This window comes from Papio anubis, chromosome 7 (assembly GCF_008728515.1).
Source record: "Papio anubis isolate 15944 chromosome 7, Panubis1.0, whole genome shotgun sequence".
Lineage (NCBI taxonomy): Eukaryota > Metazoa > Chordata > Mammalia > Primates > Cercopithecidae > Papio > Papio anubis.
The window spans coordinates 104,875,004-104,891,877 of NC_044982.1; the positions used below are offsets into that span (position 1 = coordinate 104,875,004).

Genomic DNA, 16,874 nt, shown 5'->3' on the forward strand with positions numbered 1-16,874 from the left:
TGTAAACTGTCCTTTGCTGTGGACACATATTAAAATAATATAATTGTAATATGCTCTTATCAAGATATAAGAGAATTATTTTCTCTTGGCACCCACGGGTCACCAAAGGGACTAGAGTGGCATGGCTCAAAAGATACTGCATCAAGGTCTGGGAGACCCGAATGCAGAGTCCACGCTGCTGGTCACCACTGGGTGACCCTGGGCGTGTCACTTTCTCTGTCTCTACTTCCCGTCTGCAAAATGCAGGTGACAGGCTCTGCCCTGTTCTCTTACCCAATTAAAGTCTAATGTGATGGCAGGCAGGAGAGATGAAACTGAGGGGCCACACAAGTTCGATGTCTTGTGTGGATACTGGTTCTCTTTCCCTCCAAGGCCTGACCACACTGTCCCAACCTGTCGCTCTGTTGGTTTTACATTCCCCAGGCCGCACTAGGAAGGCTTCCTCACTACTCCCAACTTTAAAATGCATCCAGCTGGGTCTTGACTGGAATGAAAGGTTATTTTTAAATGTCCTCTTGGTTGAAGGGTTCCAAGTTTTAGTCGATCTCTTTTAGACACCAGGTTTCATGGAGGCAGAAGGAAAGCGTATCAAGGTATAGCAGCCAGTCTTGGAAACGCCAAAATCAGGAGACCTCATTTGCAAACTGAAAATGCAGTCCTGGCCCTGCACCTTCCAGGCAGCACAAGCGGCTGCGATGCTCACGGAGTGAATGGCTTACGTTCTGCCTGCTTCTGGTGTAAGGTTATGACAACAGTACTGAGACTGAGCTGCATGTCTGAATAAACGAGGGCACGTCACACCAGCTCAAGGGAGCACTGTCCAGGTTGCTCCAGGGCCATTATTTTAAAAGAAAGTAAATGAAGAGACACTAAGATCTTCAGAGAAAAGCAGAAGGAATGTAAAAGTTCAGTGCTTTTGTAAAAGCTGTTGTGCTTTCACGGCCAAGCCCAACTTACCTTTCCCTTTAAGGGAGTGCCTACTACTCTTAGCTCCGGGGCTGCAACAGCTGTAGAGCTGGACACACAGCAGGAGGAATCCAAGTTCCTTACCTGCTGCCCACAGGATGCTCACCACACTCTTCAGTGGTTGGTGAGCTGGGATCATGGGTCTCGACTGCTCAGCAGCCCACTGTGGAAATGGCTCTTCCAACATTTTCTACACCTCCATTTCCGGAGTTTTCTAAAGTCACTGCTATCAGAATGCACAAGTGGCTTTGGTAACTACTCTGTGCACGTGTCACCTGAGCATTCTCTTGTCAGTCAAGAGGGCTCTTTCTAGATTCATAAGTCACCTGATAGAGGCAGAGGTCATCTGAAGACCCAAGTGGAGGGTGTTTAGAACCCAGTGTCCACCACTTCCGCACAGCCACACACCCAGCCTGCTGCTAAGAGGACCAGGCTGGCTTGAGAATCCCCTCATCCTGCTGCTGGGCCACGGGGCTGACTCACAGCCAGCTCGGCTCTCTGTCTCCTAGTGCAGCCAGTAGGGAAGTGCTACCAACTGTCCTGAGAGCCATCTGGAGCTCTGGAGAAAGGGCAGGGCCAGCAGCTGACTACCCCGAATCACAAACAGGGCTGGCCACACTTTCCACTTCCTGTCTGCCAAGAGCCCTGTGTACTCAACCAAAGCCCCCACTTACCCTGCGGGGGCTCCTCTAAAAGTGCCTTGGTGCTCCAGATCCCCAGCCTTCCCTTCTGTCCGCATCCCAAACAAGACTCCCTGGCTCAGAGAGGCGTCTCAGTGAGGGAAAGGGAAGGAAAGCAGGAGGACTCATGTGTTCACCTTGGGGCCCGGGGCACCTGTGTGCAGACCCCATCTCCCTCCCTCCTCGGGTTGTTTGTTCATTAATCCAAATTCAGCAGGGAGAAACTCTAACTGTGTCCATGGGAGAAGGTTTCTAGAAGGAGTAGTCCTCTTAGGTGGTTCTCAAAGGGGTAAGGGGGCACCAAAGCCTCCCCCCTGCCTAAGGCATATAGAGATGTGTGGGGCCAGGGATTCAAAACATCTTGCCACACACCGGCAATCTCCCAGGGCAGGATGCCAACAGCACCCACAGGCCCGCTGGCCCCACTGAGCAGCTCTGTGAGAGAGGAGAGGTTTATGGCTGCAGTTCCTTCCCTAGGAGAAACCAAGAAAGGCAGGAGGCAGAGCCGGGTGGAACACCTCTGTCATGAGGGACACGGCTTGTCAGCTGAGCTGCTTTCTCCCCCCGATTGCCTGCAATTTCTTCTCAATTGTCCAGACCCTTAAAACAATCCCACCCTAGGTCCCAAGCCCTGGGCAGCCCCTATACCTGGAATCCCTGGGTCACCATTCCTAGGGGAGAAGGTGATTCGAGAGTCGGAGAGCCCCAGGGGCAGAGCATCACGGATGGGCTCCAGGGGCCTGAGACCAGCTCCTGCAGCTTCCCCTTCTCCCTCCCTGCCCCAGGGTCACCCAAGCCCCAGCTTGGGTTTGACCGGACAGTCATGTCTGATAACTACCCAGCACAGCAAAGATGGTGCATCATTCAACAGGGTCCCAGCTCTGCTGTGGGGTTTGATTAAAACACTAAATTCTGTGTACACATTTAGTAGAACAAACATTTATTAAGCACCTACTTAGTGCCAGGCATTGTGCTAGGCACCCTCACTGTGTGCTGTTCCCACAGCACAATCATCTGCTCAGAAATTAAAACCAAGAAAAGGAACACTGTCGCAACCATACAAACTGGGGGGCAGGGGCAGTATTGTGGCTGCAGGCGACTCCCGGGTCAGAAAATGCACCCACCAGAAGCTTGTTTTCCATCTCTCAATAAGTTTCCACTAAACAGTTGTTTTAAATAAAGCCTCTCGATGTTGATGGAGAGGAATGTTGTTCTCTCTGTGCCCCCTGGGGCTGGTGCCTGATGGACATTCAAATACTCTGAATGCTATTTGATAAAAGGAGCCTGATGGCCTGGTGTAAAGAATATCAATATTTGGATTAGAAAATGCATTTTTTCAGTTCATATGGTTGCAACAGCCCTTATGAAAGATATAAACATCCCTGCCCTGACTGCGTAAATGTTGAAGGTAGACCTAGTTCTGGATTCCTGAGTCAGAATCTTCCAGTTGTCCACAACCTCACAAGGCCAGAGAAGCGAGAGGAGATTTCTATTCTGGAAAGGAGTGGACGGCACAACTGGTTTGGAAACACGACAAACTGCGCCTGCATTTACAGAAGCAATGCACACAGAAGAACGTCCTAGAGCTATCTGGTCTCGCACACACGCTTGGGACTCACAGGCGGGGCCTGGGCCTCGGCCAGCCCTAGTTATCGGTGCCCAGCTTGGAGAGGCCTCGGCGGAAGTCATGCAGGTCGTCAATCTTCCCATCCAGCACCTCCAGGAAGCTCTTCAACTCCACCTTCAGGTGGCGCTGTCGGTATTTGCTCTCCTCAATGTCTGTCTTTAAGGAACGCACTTTGTCTTCCAGGTTTTGATTGTCTCTCTCTGCCGCCTGGCAAAGCAAAAGGGAGAAGGGTCTGGAAAATTGAGTGATGAGAGTCGTCCTTCAAAAGCTGCTACAGCTGAACCAACCATTCTCCATCCAACCTGAGGGCCTGGGCAAGGGCCTAAGCTCCCTAGAGACATGCTACCCCAGCACACAAGCCTGTGACCAAGACATCAGAAGGGAAGTGGCAGGCACTTCAGTGACCTCCTCCTTTCCTGCCTGCTCTCCCACTGAGGGACCGACACCCGGCCCGAAAACCCAAGACCCAACAAAGCAGGCAGAACGCAGAGTCCTGCCTGAGGGAGACCTCACACAGGGCCCAGCAGGGAAAGTGTGAAATCCCCGTCGGAGTGGCTAGCAGAGACCACATTTCAGTTCCATCCTGAGAGACAGAAGAGATGGGAGAGTGGCTCATTCCCCTGGTCCCACAGAGAGGCGTGGCCTCCTCAGTCCCAGGCCAGCCTCTGGCCCTCGGTGAGGAAGGACTGGCCATGCCATTGACTCAGGGACAGCCAGTCTGTGCACCCTTTGATGCTGTTACCATGGAGATGGTCTGTGGCACTGGGCCCCACAAGCCTATAGAGACACATCTAGGTGAATCACATGCAGGTTCCCAAAGACAGGACAGCTGTGAGTCCTTAAATGAGCCATAAGCCTTGCATTCTTCATATCAGATAAGAGCTTTATGTTGAGGGCATAAACAGAGACTTTTCTGAACATGTGCACAGGAACCAGTTACCAATTCCACGGTCGTGTAACTATATGAAGCACCGTGTATATATCAGAGGGCCTGCAGGGAGGAGGCCCTCTGAGGGGGAGGAGGCCCTGAAAATCCTCATTTTAGTGATCAGAAATCTGAGCCTAGGGAGGAAGGCCTGCCCAAGGTCAGTGCCCAAGGTCACTGGCAGGGGAGTGGCTGAGGTGGCCCCACACCCTGACCCTGGGCTCTCAGGCCACCACCCCCGCTCCTCACTCCCACCGGGGTTCTGCAAGGAAACAGTCGTCTACGCTGTGGTGATGCACAGGAACCTTCACAGAACTGGAAAAACCAAAAGACAAATGCTGCCGAGTCTGCCCCAAGGGCAGGTGTGGATGCGGTACCATCTGGCCTGCAGTTACCGCCAGCTTTTTGTGAATAGAAAATCTCTCCTTCAGCATTCTCAGTGTGAAAGTGACGGGAAGCAGGAAAATGAGTACCATGACATTTGTGCCTTCTCGTCTGAGCCAGGATGGCTGTGCCCCCCACCCACGTACCTCTAGCTTCTCAGAGACATATTCGCACTCTGACATGAGCTGAGGTATGATTTCACTTTGTTTTCGGAGATCTTTCAGCTCCTACATGAAAAAAATTTGAGATAGAACATGAAAGCAAGTCAGATAAAATATATTCTTGAAAATCACCAATGTGTGCACACTCGTGGAAGCCGCTTCGGGAACCTGTTCTGTTTGCATAGACAGTGATAGCGACCACGTGAATACTTCAACTCAGGGAATTCCATGGGCGAAGTGTGTCACACGCCTTGTCATGTGAAGTCTGTACACAGCACAACAAGGCAGATGGTTTTCCTATTTCTGTTTTATAAGTGGAGAAAGTGAGGTCTAGAGAGTTTGGTAATGTGCGCACAGCCTCCAACATGTGCACACTTAACTGTCTGACCCCTAGAAAATAAATGACTGTAGGCCAGGCATGGTGGCGTGTGTCTATAGTCCCAGTTACACAGGAGGCTGAGGTGGGCAGATTGCTTGAACCCAGTTCAAGACCAGCCTGGACAACATAATGAGGCTCCATCTTAAATAAAATAAATAAATTTTAAATTTTTTTTTAAAAAAATAAGTGATTACATCATGGTTCTCTAGCGGCATTCATTTGGCAGCAAAACTCAACTTCTGAGGACAGATGACAAGCGTGTCTGAGTGTCTTGTGAAATGTTCAACTCCCTTGTGAATCTGCATGACCGGCTATAGAACAGGGATGACAGGGAGGCGGCAGAGGTCATGGGGAGGCCTTTGCTCCGGCCTGTCCGCACCCTGGTGTGGCTCCCAGCTCTCTCTCCATGCTGCTATCCAGGCAGCTGCCAGGGCCAGTCATATGCCCCAGCACACCTGCTGTGTGCCACCCCGCAAGGCCAAGAGGACACCAAGGGGCCCTGCTCGGAGCACCATTACTCACTGTCTCCTTTTCTCGGAGCTCTGCCTCCAGCTCCTCGATCCTTCTCTTCAGTTGTGTGTTCTTCTCCTTCTCTCTGTTGATCTCACTGCATTGTTCTTCCAGCTCATCAATCTTCAGAACACACCATATAGGAAAGCAGGGGCGCCAGTTTACGTTAGTCATTAAGCAAGAGATCACCACAGCTACACTTCTGTTTTCTTTTAAAATAAACCCTAACCTAATCCACTTATGAGTTTTTCTTTGTGGCTATGAACAAACCCCATGCAGCTCCATCATGGGGCTGCTTGCACCGCTTGCATGGGACCTGCTTTGCACATGATGCCTTACAGAGGCATCTTATCGGCAGAGCCAAATAAGTAAGAAAACCTGCCTTCAAGATGCTCTGGGCTTCTGGTTTCCTCTCAAGGCTGTGAGGAAGTAGATTCAGATTTGCTTTAAGGATCCATCACAAGCAAGGGCCAGGTGTCCCTGGATTGATGTGCTTTTCCCCAGAATGACTGTTACACCACTGTAATCATGTCCTGCATTATTCTGTTTCATCTCAATGGTTTAAGCCAGCAGGGTAGAAAACCAAGCAACTCATGGTACAGTGGCTGCCAAAAAGGGAAGCAATGACATTTCAAACATTATAAATCAAGGTGACCTTCCCCTGGGGATGCACATGGAAGGGGTCTGGCCTATGGGCCTCTTCCCTGAGGCTGAACGGCAAATCCCCAGATTGCATCTTTCCGTCCTTCCCAAGGCTGACCCCTCAAAACGGTTACCTGTGTGGAACAGGGGTGCAAGGGCCTGGCACTCTCACACTGCCATTGGATGCTGGGGGCCAAAATGTGTGTGCAGAGTGGATAGCAGGCGTGGACCCCCCATGCAACACAAAAGCACTGTAGTGATGAAGTCCCCCCGAACAGGCAGCAGTAGTCCTTGATATGAAGGGCACCCAGGACACTTCCCAGAGGCAGCCTGCACCAAGCCTTGGGGTCTGAACTCCCAGCCCCTGCTGCCGCTGGAGACCACACCAACTTCCGCCTCCAACCCTGGGAGGCAAGCTGGTGACATGTCCCACCCAGGGAGGTCGACACTCCTCCAAGGGAGCGAGTTGTGTGTGATGATCTTCCTCCACTCCCCCCGCACTGCTGCTGGCTATCAGACTGAGACCAAAGTGAGAAACTCAGCTTTTCTTGAAAATGCAAGAAAGGGCAATCGATCCCTTTGGCAGGCAGATCTGCCAGGCCTGGGGTGGGAACGTGCAAAGTCAGCAATTGGCCTGGTGCCCAACCGTCAGCACTTTCAGCACCAAGATGAAAAAATGACACGAGACACTTTTATGTGGCATTAGCATGAAAGTAAGACAGTGTGATCAAGGGCTGGGATGCAGGGGCCCTCCAGCTTGGGCAGGGCAGGGCATAAAAGGGGTCAAGGGGAAGTGAACACCAATCTAAATGGGACCTGTCCCCCTAAAACCCTGCACTGATGGAGCATACTCCAAAGCCTATGTGTTTATAGCAGAAGGATTAATCACCATCAAAACGAGGTTAGCAGAGAAACCTCAAGACCTCAATGGGGGATCTGTGGCCACCCCAAAAGCACCATATGAACTGGAGTGTGACTAATGACAGGGAAGGTTACAGGTGCATTTTCAAACAAATAAAAATGCCAGAATCGGAGAGTAGAGGGCGTACGACAGGTCAGCACCTGTCCACCCTCCTCATGCCTCAAGCACCACAATCCTTTTCCCAACTCCAAATTTACATGTTTAGAAATAATAATGTGAATGGAAGCAGGACTTCCAAGCAGGCGCAGCTCACCATCTCCCAAGTCTGTTTCTCACCTACCCTCTGGGTCCCCTTCCTCCATGGAGGGTCAGTGAACCACAGAAATGCTGAGGGAGGGAACTCTGGGAGGGACAAGGCTGACACCTCCAGTTTATCTTCTCCTCAGTAAGGGGAATTATAAAACTTGGTTCAGAAAAGGTAACGAGTCTGGCCAGGCGCAGTGGTTCACGCCTGTAATCCCAGCACTTTGAGAGGCTGAGGCGGGTGGATCACCTGAGGCCAGGAGTTTGGGACCAGCCTGGTCAACATGGTGAAACCCTGTCTCTACTAAAAATACAAAAATTAGCCAGGCATGGTGGCAGGCGCCTGTAATCCCCACCTACTTGGGAGGCTGAGGCAGGAGAATTGCTTGAACCTGGGAGACAGGAGGCTGTAGTGAGCTGAGATCACACCACTGCACTCCAGCCTGCACGACAGAGCGAGACTCCATCTCAAAAAAAAAAAAAAAGAAAAGAAAGAAAATAAAAACAGAAAAGGTCAATTATGTATGTGATTAAATTCCTACTAAGAAAGGCAGGGAAGGGGAGGGATGTTCCCGTGGGAGAGGCAGCAAGTCTTCCTCCAGCCATGGGGCTAAGGGCAAAGTTGGGGGTGGAGAAAAAGGGTTGTGGGTGCCCTCATCTCCTGCTGCCCACGCCAGCTAGCCTTGGGGCTCACTGTGCCCACCGCACCTACCTTGTTGCGGAGCCGGTCGTTCTCGTCGCGGCAGATGGAGAACTGCCTCTTCCACTGCTCCACACTGGCTGCTGACTCCTGCAGTGCTGTGGTCAGCCGGGCATTGCTCTCCCGCAGGGTCTGCAGCTCGATCTCCCATTTCTTCACGTTGGCAGCGCTGCAGGATGGGGACGGGCAGTGACGACAGGGTGGGTGCTGTCCCGTCTGGCTGCGCCTCCGCCCACCTGGGGAAGGCGACTCCGCCACCCCTCAGCACACCCTTGGGAGGCCCACGCCCTCTCCCCACAGTGAGCTGGCAGGTGGGTGTGGCTGCCCTGTTCCAGGTCCAGGAGGAACTGGCTCCTCTCTCTGGTGTGGACATGTCATCCTGTGGTCTATTTTCTTAAATCACCTTAGAAGAGAACACAATTCTGGGGCCAGGCGCAGTGGCTCACACCTGTAATCCCAGCACTTTGGTAGGCTCAGGCGGGCGGATCATGAGGTCAAGAGATAGAGACCATCCTGGTCAACATGGTGAAAACCCACCTCTACTAAAAATACAAAAAAATTAGCTGGGCATGGTGGCAGGCACCTGTAGTCCCAGCTACTTGGGAGGCTGAGGCAGGGGGATCACTCAAGCCCAGGAGTTCAAGGCTGCAGTAAGCTATGATCACACCACTGCACTACAGCTGGGGTGACAGAGACTCTGCCTCAAAAAAATAAAAAAACCAACCAAACAAATAAATAAATAAACAAATCTAGCTCTCACAATTGCCTGATGAGTAAGAAAAGAGACCGATTGTGGTTCTGCCCTTTGAAGTACCTGACAAAGAGCCACAGTCCAAAGGGAGGTGGTTAGATCTAAGGGTCACATGTGCTTTCTGGAATTCCTAGGTCAGATCACAGCTGGGTGAGCTGAGTGGGAGAGGTGGGTGCCAACCCTGTGGCAGCTCTAGCTGGGGAAGGGGACAGGCTGCCTCTGGTAGACTCCCGAAGAGACTGTGAGTGCAGCCTTGAGTGGAACACGGGCCCTCTGAGGTGATAGAAAGTTTACTAGCTATGTGACCTTGGGCAAGGAGTCAGTTTGTCACCTGGAATTCAGTTTCCTCAACTGTAAAATGGGGGGAATTTCAAAATGACAGCTTCTCTTATGGACTGAATGCTTGAGACCTCCCTAAATTCATATGTTGAAACCCTACCTCTAATGTGATGGTCTTAGAAGATGGGGGTGGGGAGGTGGGGCGGCTGGGGGGCTGGTGGGGCGAAGTTGAGAGGTAATTAGGATTAGGTGAGGGCATAAGGATGGAGTCCTTATGAATGGGATCCAGGTCTTTACAAGAGTCCTCAGAGAGCTCACCTCCTCTCCCCACCTGTGAAGACACAGGGAGAAGACTGTGGTCTATGAACTAGGAAGTAGGCCCTCACCAGACACCAGATCTGCCAGTGCCTTAATCTTGGACTTTCTAGCCCCTAGAACTGTGAGAAATAAAGATTTGTTGTTTAAGCCACCCAGTTCATGGTATTTTGTTATAGCAGCCTGAGCAAAGACTGCTTCTAAGATGATACAGCAATTTTTTTTTTTTTTGAGACAGAGTCTTGCTCTGTCAACCAGGCTGGAGTGCAGTGGCATGATCTTGGCTCACTGCAACCTCCGCCTCCCGGGTTCAAGTAATTCTCCTGTCTCAGCCTCCTGAGTAGCTGGGCTTACAGGCATGTACCACCGTGCCCGGTTAATTTTTGTATTTTAATAGAGATGGGGTTTCACCATGTGGCTCAGGCTGGTCTCGAACTCCTGACCTCAAGTGATCCGCCCACCTCAGCCTCCCAAAGCATTGGGATTACAGGCATGTGCCACCGTGCTGGCCAGGTGAGCAGAAAGCCCTGGGTGTGATCATGGGACCGCCCTACACCATGAAGTTCAGCCCAGCCTGTGTGGAATGCTCCACATTCTCAAGATACAAAATCATAAGCACCACTCATACAGTAAATTAAAATCTTACTGATATCATTATGGGGATTGTGTTACATTTATAGATCAATTTAGGAGAAATTGATACTTTGAAAATATCAAGGCTTTTTGCCACTTCCCAACAGAATGTCTACTTATTAAACAATTAGTTTATAAACATTGAAATCATTTTAAAGTTTGCTTCACATAGATCTTATATATTTAAGTTTATTTCTATAGAGTTTATGGTTCTAGTTCATATTGTAAAGGATCTCTTCTTCAAATATATATTCCACATGACTTTTTTGTATATAGGTGACTAAGTTTTGTGTGATTTCATATTTTTAATAGTTTATGTTTTCATATGCATTTCTCAGACGTTCAAATTTTTTTTTTTTTTTTTTTGAGACAAGAGTCTCACTCTGTCACCCAGGCTGGAGTGCGGTGGTGCAATATCAGCTCACTGCAACCTCTGCCACCTCCCAGGCTCAAGCAATCCTCCCAACTGAGCCTCTAGAGTAGCTGGGTCTACAGGTAAACACCACCATAGCTGGCTAGTTTTTAAAGTATTTTTTCTAGAGACAGGGTTTCATCATGTTACCCAGGCTGGTCTCAAACTCTAGGCTCAAGTGATCTGCCTGCCCTGGCCTCCCAAACTGTTGGGATTATAGGCAGGAGCCACCATGCCTGGCCAAGAGTCAATCTTATAGATACATAAATGACAAATTTGGTTCCTCAAAAACAAAACAAAGCACAAGCACAGGGGTGCATCCACACACACACACACCCCCTCTCTCCACACATGTACACTCACACAATCACACACACTCTAACATACATACTCTGACACTACCACCATGCATATTCGCCCTCTCTCCACACATTTACATACACACAATCTCTCTCTCACACACACACACTCTCTTTCCCACACACACACAAATGGATGCTGATGTGGTTGGCCAGAGCGGGGCCATAAAGCCAGCTGGCCTTCCTTTCACCAGGAGACAAGAGTGGATGCTCCAAGCCGGTCCCAGTTTTCTCTCTCAATTTCCTGAAACCCTGTCCAGCAAGAAAGGCTTCCAGGGAAGTGTTGAAGGTGGAGAAAATAGGATCTGGACTTTAAAACAGCCTTACCTCTGCGTCAAGGCAATCTTCAGCTTATCATTCTCAGACTTCAGATGCGTGTTGGCTGGACCGGTGTGAGAGGCCTTTTCATCGTCCGTCCCATTGACACTGGATGCCTGAGTAGAAGATGGGGTTTCACGCCCAGATTCCTGGCCAAAGTGAATTATCTTCACACGTTATTGCTTGCCCGCATATCGGCAGCAAGTTAGGCATAATAAGAAACTGTTTACGAGTGTGGATGAACCAACTCATCCAACCAGAATGCAGCAAAGACTAACAAGTTTAAAAACAAAAGAAAACAAACAAACAAAAAAAGAAAACAAAACCTAACAAAGACTATCAAGACCAAAGAAAAAGGCACTGAAGAGACCATATGGAGTTCACAAAGTCTGTGTGCTTTACTGACAAGGGAACACCTGGGCCAGTGCTCAGAGCCTTTTTACTTAAGCCTTATGGAGAAACCTACCAAACTTGGAGACCTGGTCTCCCGAAATACCACAGGGCAGAAGCCACAAGGGAGGAGGGACTGTTAGAAACACGGAATGAAAAAGCACATATTAGAAATGGAGACAACTTAAATATCTTGGGGCTATGGAGAGTTAGATCAACACATTTATTAAAGAAACAAGAACCAGGTCCTGAAGTTTTCCAGCTCCCTTACTAAGTGTTGTTATGAATATGCTCAAGTGTTTTCCGTAAGTCATACCACGTAGAGGTGGAATATCATCTGGTGCTAGATAAGACCTTAGAAAGATGTTATTTAGCCTCAAATAAGCACATGGGCAAAGGAAGGAACTAGACGAGAATGATGTATAAATCCAAGTTTCAATTTCTGAATTTCAAAAAAAAAAATGCCATAAACAAAATGAATATGAAACAAAAACCTTATATATGCAGCAGCACATAGGAAAAACAAAATGTTGGCTGGGCGCAGTGGCTCACGCCTGTAATCCCAGCACTTTGGGAGGCTAAGGCAGGCAGATCTCCTGAGGCCAGGAGTTTGACACCAGCCTGGCCAACATAGTGAAACCCCATCTCTACTAAAAATATAAAAATTGGCCAGGCATGGTGGTGTGTGCCTGTAATCACAGCTACTTGTGAGGCTAAGGCAGGACTCAGGAGGCAGAGGCTGCAGTGAGCCGAGATTGTGCCACTGCACTCCAGCCTGGGCAACAAGAGGGAAACTCTGTCTCAAAATAAAAAAAAGAAAAAAAAAGTTAATATATTTCCTATATTGACAAGCTCTTAGAGTCCTCAACTTTTAGAGCTACGTGCTGAAATATTTATGGATGAAATTAAACATCTGGGATTTGCTTTAAAATATGGGGGGGGGGGAACGAGTGAGTGCATAAACAATTGGTCATCATTTCCTAATTGTTAAAGCTGAACTATGGGTACAGGAAGGTCCATTATACAATTATGCCTAGCTTTGCATATGTTCAAAATTTTTTTGTGTTTAAAAAATAAAGCTCTTGAAAATCAATACCACAAAAGATGAACACCTTAAAAAAGGGGTAGGTAATTGATATTTACAAAAGAAGAAAAGCATACAATCGATAAACATAAAAAATATTTAATCTCACTAGTAAAGGAATACAAAATTAAGGCCAGGCATGGTGGCTCACACCTGTAATCTCAGCACTTTGGGAGGCCAAGGTAGGCAGATCACTTGAGGTCAATAGTTCAAGACCAGCCTGGCCAATATGGTGAAACCGTGTCTCTACTAAAATTACAAAAATTAGCCAGGCGTGGTGGCAGGCGCCTGTAATCCCAGCTATTGGGGAAGCTGAGGCGGGAGGATCCCTTGAACCTGGGTGGCGGTGGTTGCAGTGAGCCGAGATCACACCACTGCACTCCAGCCTAGGCAACACAGCAAGACTCTGTCTCAAAAAAGAAAGAAAGATAGAAAATAGAAGAGAGAAAAAGAGAAAGAGAGAAAGAGAGAGAAAGGGAGAAAGAGAGAGAAAGGGAGAAAGAGGGAGGAAGGAAGGAAGGGAGGAAGGAAGGACTTTTCACCTGTCAAATTAACAAAGCTTTACTAATGAGGGTGTGGGAAGAAAAAGCCTTATTCACTGCAGGTGGGAGTTAGAATGGTATTTTCTGCAGGCTAAGTTTGTGGTATGCATCAAAAGCTTTAAAAACATCCATACCTTTAACCCAGTATCTCCATTTCAAGAAGCTATGCAGAAACCACCAAATGCACAAAGACATGCAAGAACGTTCATCACAGTGTTATTTATATTAGTGAAAAATTAGAAATGCAGATGTCCCGAATTATAGAAGGTTAACCGAATAAGCTGTGATACAAATACTAGAATGCTGTCCAGTCATTAAAACAGTTTTGAAAAGGAATAATCATGACATAAAGTTGAAAGGTATAATATAAAATATATGCTGGAAATCTATGTTAGAAAGATACACACCAAAACACTAACAAAATATCTTCAAGTGGTGAGAAGGTAGACGATTTTTATTTCCTTCTTTATAGTATAGTATATTTTTCCTTTATACAATAAACATGTATTACATTTATAGTCACAAAACAGCCACACATTAAGTGTTTTTGTAATTAGGCTGCTTAAATATCCAACTATTCGGAAAACTTAAAAGTGTTCATATTCTAAGAGATTCAGGAAACCAAGTAATTGTGTGATTACTAATTTTAAAAAGCATACAAGGGCCGGGTGCAGTGACTCACGCCTGTAATCCTAGCACTATGGGAGGCTGAGGCAGGCAGATCACCTGAGGTCAGGAGTTTGAGATCAGCCTGGCCAACATGGTGAAACTCCGTCTCTATTAAATACAAAAAAATTATCCGGGCATGGTGGCGCATGCCTGTAATCCCAGCTACTCGAGAGGCTGAGGGAGGAGAATCACTTGAACCTGGGAGGAAGAGGTTGCAGTAAGCAGAGGTTGCAGCAAGCTGAGATCGTGCCACTGCACTCCAGCCTGGGCAACAGAGTGAGTCTCTGTCTTAAAAATAAACAAACAAAAAAACAAAAAAATAGTCTTTCCTTTTTTCTTTAAATAGAGATGGGGTTTCGCCATGTTGCCCAGGCTGGTCTCATGAGCTCAGGTCCACTGGCCTCAGCTTCCCAAAGCGCTGAGATTACAGGTGTGAGTTACTGTACCCAGCATTAAAAAAATACATACAATAACCTCTATACCTGGGGAAATATCAGGAAGGGTAAATACAGCTAAAGCTTAGAAACAAAAACTCATTCCTAAATAATGCATATACATTAAATAACATCTTATTACGTATACATGTATTTTTAAGATTTAAAATACTTAGCTTATGCCTGTAGTCCCAGCTACCTGGGAGGTCAAGGCAGGAGGGCTACTTGAGCCCAGGGGCTCGAGGCCAGACTGGGAAGCATAGCAAGACCCCGTCTCAAATAAATAAAACAAACTTTTGAGAGGGAGCAAATATTAAAACAAAATATAGAGAAATTCAGATACTAAACTCAAAGATATCACTGTACTATGTGGTATTCTGAAAAAGATAGTATATTAGAAACTTTCTAGATCACGGACCATTTCAGATGCTGAATTCCATAGATCCTCAGAGATTAATCAAGTAATTAGCATACAAAATTAATGATATCACTTAGATCTTAGATTATTTAGAAAGATTCAGGAAAGTTCCTGTCTACCTGAAATTGAATTCACATGCATTTCCATAGGTCCATGTGGGTATTTTTTGTATGATGAGGCCAGAACAAGGTATTGGAAAGATAACTCAAGGTAGACATAGGTTCTGCCTTTGTGAAACATCCTGAACCACCAAATCTCCTGTCCCAAGGGTCAGCCATAGCGCTAACAAACCCAGGGTCCCTCTCGGCATTCTCTTCCCTCCTCTGAGCACCGACATGTTGGGTGTACTCCCTCCTGGGGTTCAGCGATGCTGGAATTTCTCCCTTCCTGTCTTCTTTGCTGGCTCCCATTTCATAACTGGGCCTATTTCCTAGGGCTCCAGCATCTGCCCTCCTCTCTCCACTACTTCTTTGTGTACCTGAGGCTGCAGCTACTGCCCCTGTGAGGCTGATGGTCAAGTCTAGAGCATCGATCTTGACTGCTCAAGATGCCCAGGCCTCCTGGTTCTCTTCCTGCACCCTGTCCTCATTTGCGACCCCCTCCCTGGGCTTTCCTGACCCAGCCATTCTCTCCTTCACAGTCCCCTCAACAATCTTTCTGCCCTCAGTCCCTCCGTGCCTGCCTTACCATCTGCAAGCAAGCTACCCTCTCTGGTGATATTCAAATCAACAGTCACAAAACACTTCCAGTGTCCACCAACTACCCAAGAATAATTAAACAAATAGCTAATAAATAATAAATTACCCACTAATGAAGAATTCTAGGTCTTCACAGTTTCTCCAAGCACACCCCCATGCCTCCCACAGCACGCCTCAGCTGCCACCAGGCAGACTCCCGGCTACCTTGCTAGTACATCACACTTACTCCTGCCCCTAAGTCTTCTCTCCTGAAGTCTCCCTTTTCCTAGCTTTCTACATATAACCCTGTCACTAGGTCAAGACTTCCCCCACCACCACATATACTAATCTAGACATCAGGAAAGCGGGTCTGAAGAACCTGGTGTGTTCATTTCAGGTTAAAATAGGTCCTTTTCAGTCAATCATCACACTTTCGACAGACTATTCAATTCCTGGTCAAGCCAGATCTCCTCTGTTAAGACAGAACTGTTGGAATACCATCTTACACCTGACCTCTGTTAAAACCGGAGATGAACACAAGGGCTATCTGACATCAAGTCTCTCTCTTGTGGGCACAAGGTACCCTACATAGAAACTCACCTCCCAGCACAGCCAGGAGACATGCTGTCTCGCCACTGGCATTTAAACACAATGACTACAGAATGTCTCTCCGGGGCCAGGATGTGCATTAACTCGAATCTCATCAACCATTTTCTGTCAGAAATACAGTACCACATCCTAAAAAATTCAAGAGTCTCATAAAAACATGTCACTGTGATCAGGCTAATCATTGAAAAAGCCTTCAAAATGACCTACTGTCAAAATTCCCTATTTCTGGCCAGAAGTGACAAGGAACAAAGAGTCCCCATCACCAACCCCACTGAAATTTACTTCATGGACAAATGTCTTACTTGGGAATGATCACTTGAGGTCTCGATTTTCTCCTGCGTCTTGTCTTTGGCTATCTTGGCAGCTTCTTTCACCTCCTGGAATTTCTCTGCAAACTGAACACGAAATATAGTTATTAAGGCTTTTATTAACTTCATTCATGGCTGGTATTCAGAACCCACCTTTATTTATTTTGCATCCATTTTAGGCCCATACATTCTGTATAAATCCAGAAGAATTTTATTTGCTATTAAATGAATATAAGGATGTATGTTCCAGTAAACAGCCCTTGGCAAGGTCAGATCTGAACCAATATCTAAGCTACTGAACCTAGTTTGATGATGATGTATTAAAAACAAACTAATACAAAAATGGCAAATGAAATTTGGCTATACCACAAAAGAAATCCATGGAAAACTTCACAATCCATACTGAAAAGATCCAAAACCTTTTAATGTCATTTTTCTCTAGATGAATACTAAGTATTTACATATGAAATGTCTTGATGCTTACAGTTTAAAGTACTTCAACAACAATAAAAGAGATGAAGATATGTGATAAAATGT

General features: G+C 47.3%; 1 protein-coding gene across 5 annotated transcripts in view; it reads right to left on the reverse strand.

Annotated features, from left to right (window-relative positions):
• Positions 1–2,563: 2,563 nt before the first annotated feature.
• HOMER2 (homer scaffold protein 2) overlaps positions 2,564–16,874 on the reverse strand; it is a 135,530-nt gene continuing 121,219 nt past the window's right edge. For 2 of the 5 annotated variants that reach the window (XM_003901322.3, XM_009210804.4), the window contains exons 4-9: positions 16,332–16,424; positions 11,216–11,322; positions 8,152–8,308; positions 5,645–5,755; positions 4,729–4,809; positions 2,564–3,480 (exon numbers count right to left, since the gene is read on the reverse strand). In XM_003901322.3, the coding sequence (XP_003901371.1) occupies positions 3,292–3,480; positions 4,729–4,809; positions 5,645–5,755; positions 8,152–8,308; positions 11,216–11,322; positions 16,332–16,424 (738 nt within the window). In that variant the 3' untranslated portion in view covers positions 2,564–3,291. Of the gene's footprint in view, positions 3,481–4,728; positions 4,810–5,644; positions 5,756–8,151; positions 8,309–11,215; positions 11,356–16,331; positions 16,425–16,874 lie in introns of all 5 variants that reach the window. The other 3 variants (XM_009210805.3, XM_009210802.4, XM_009210808.2) reach the window with 2 other exon arrangements.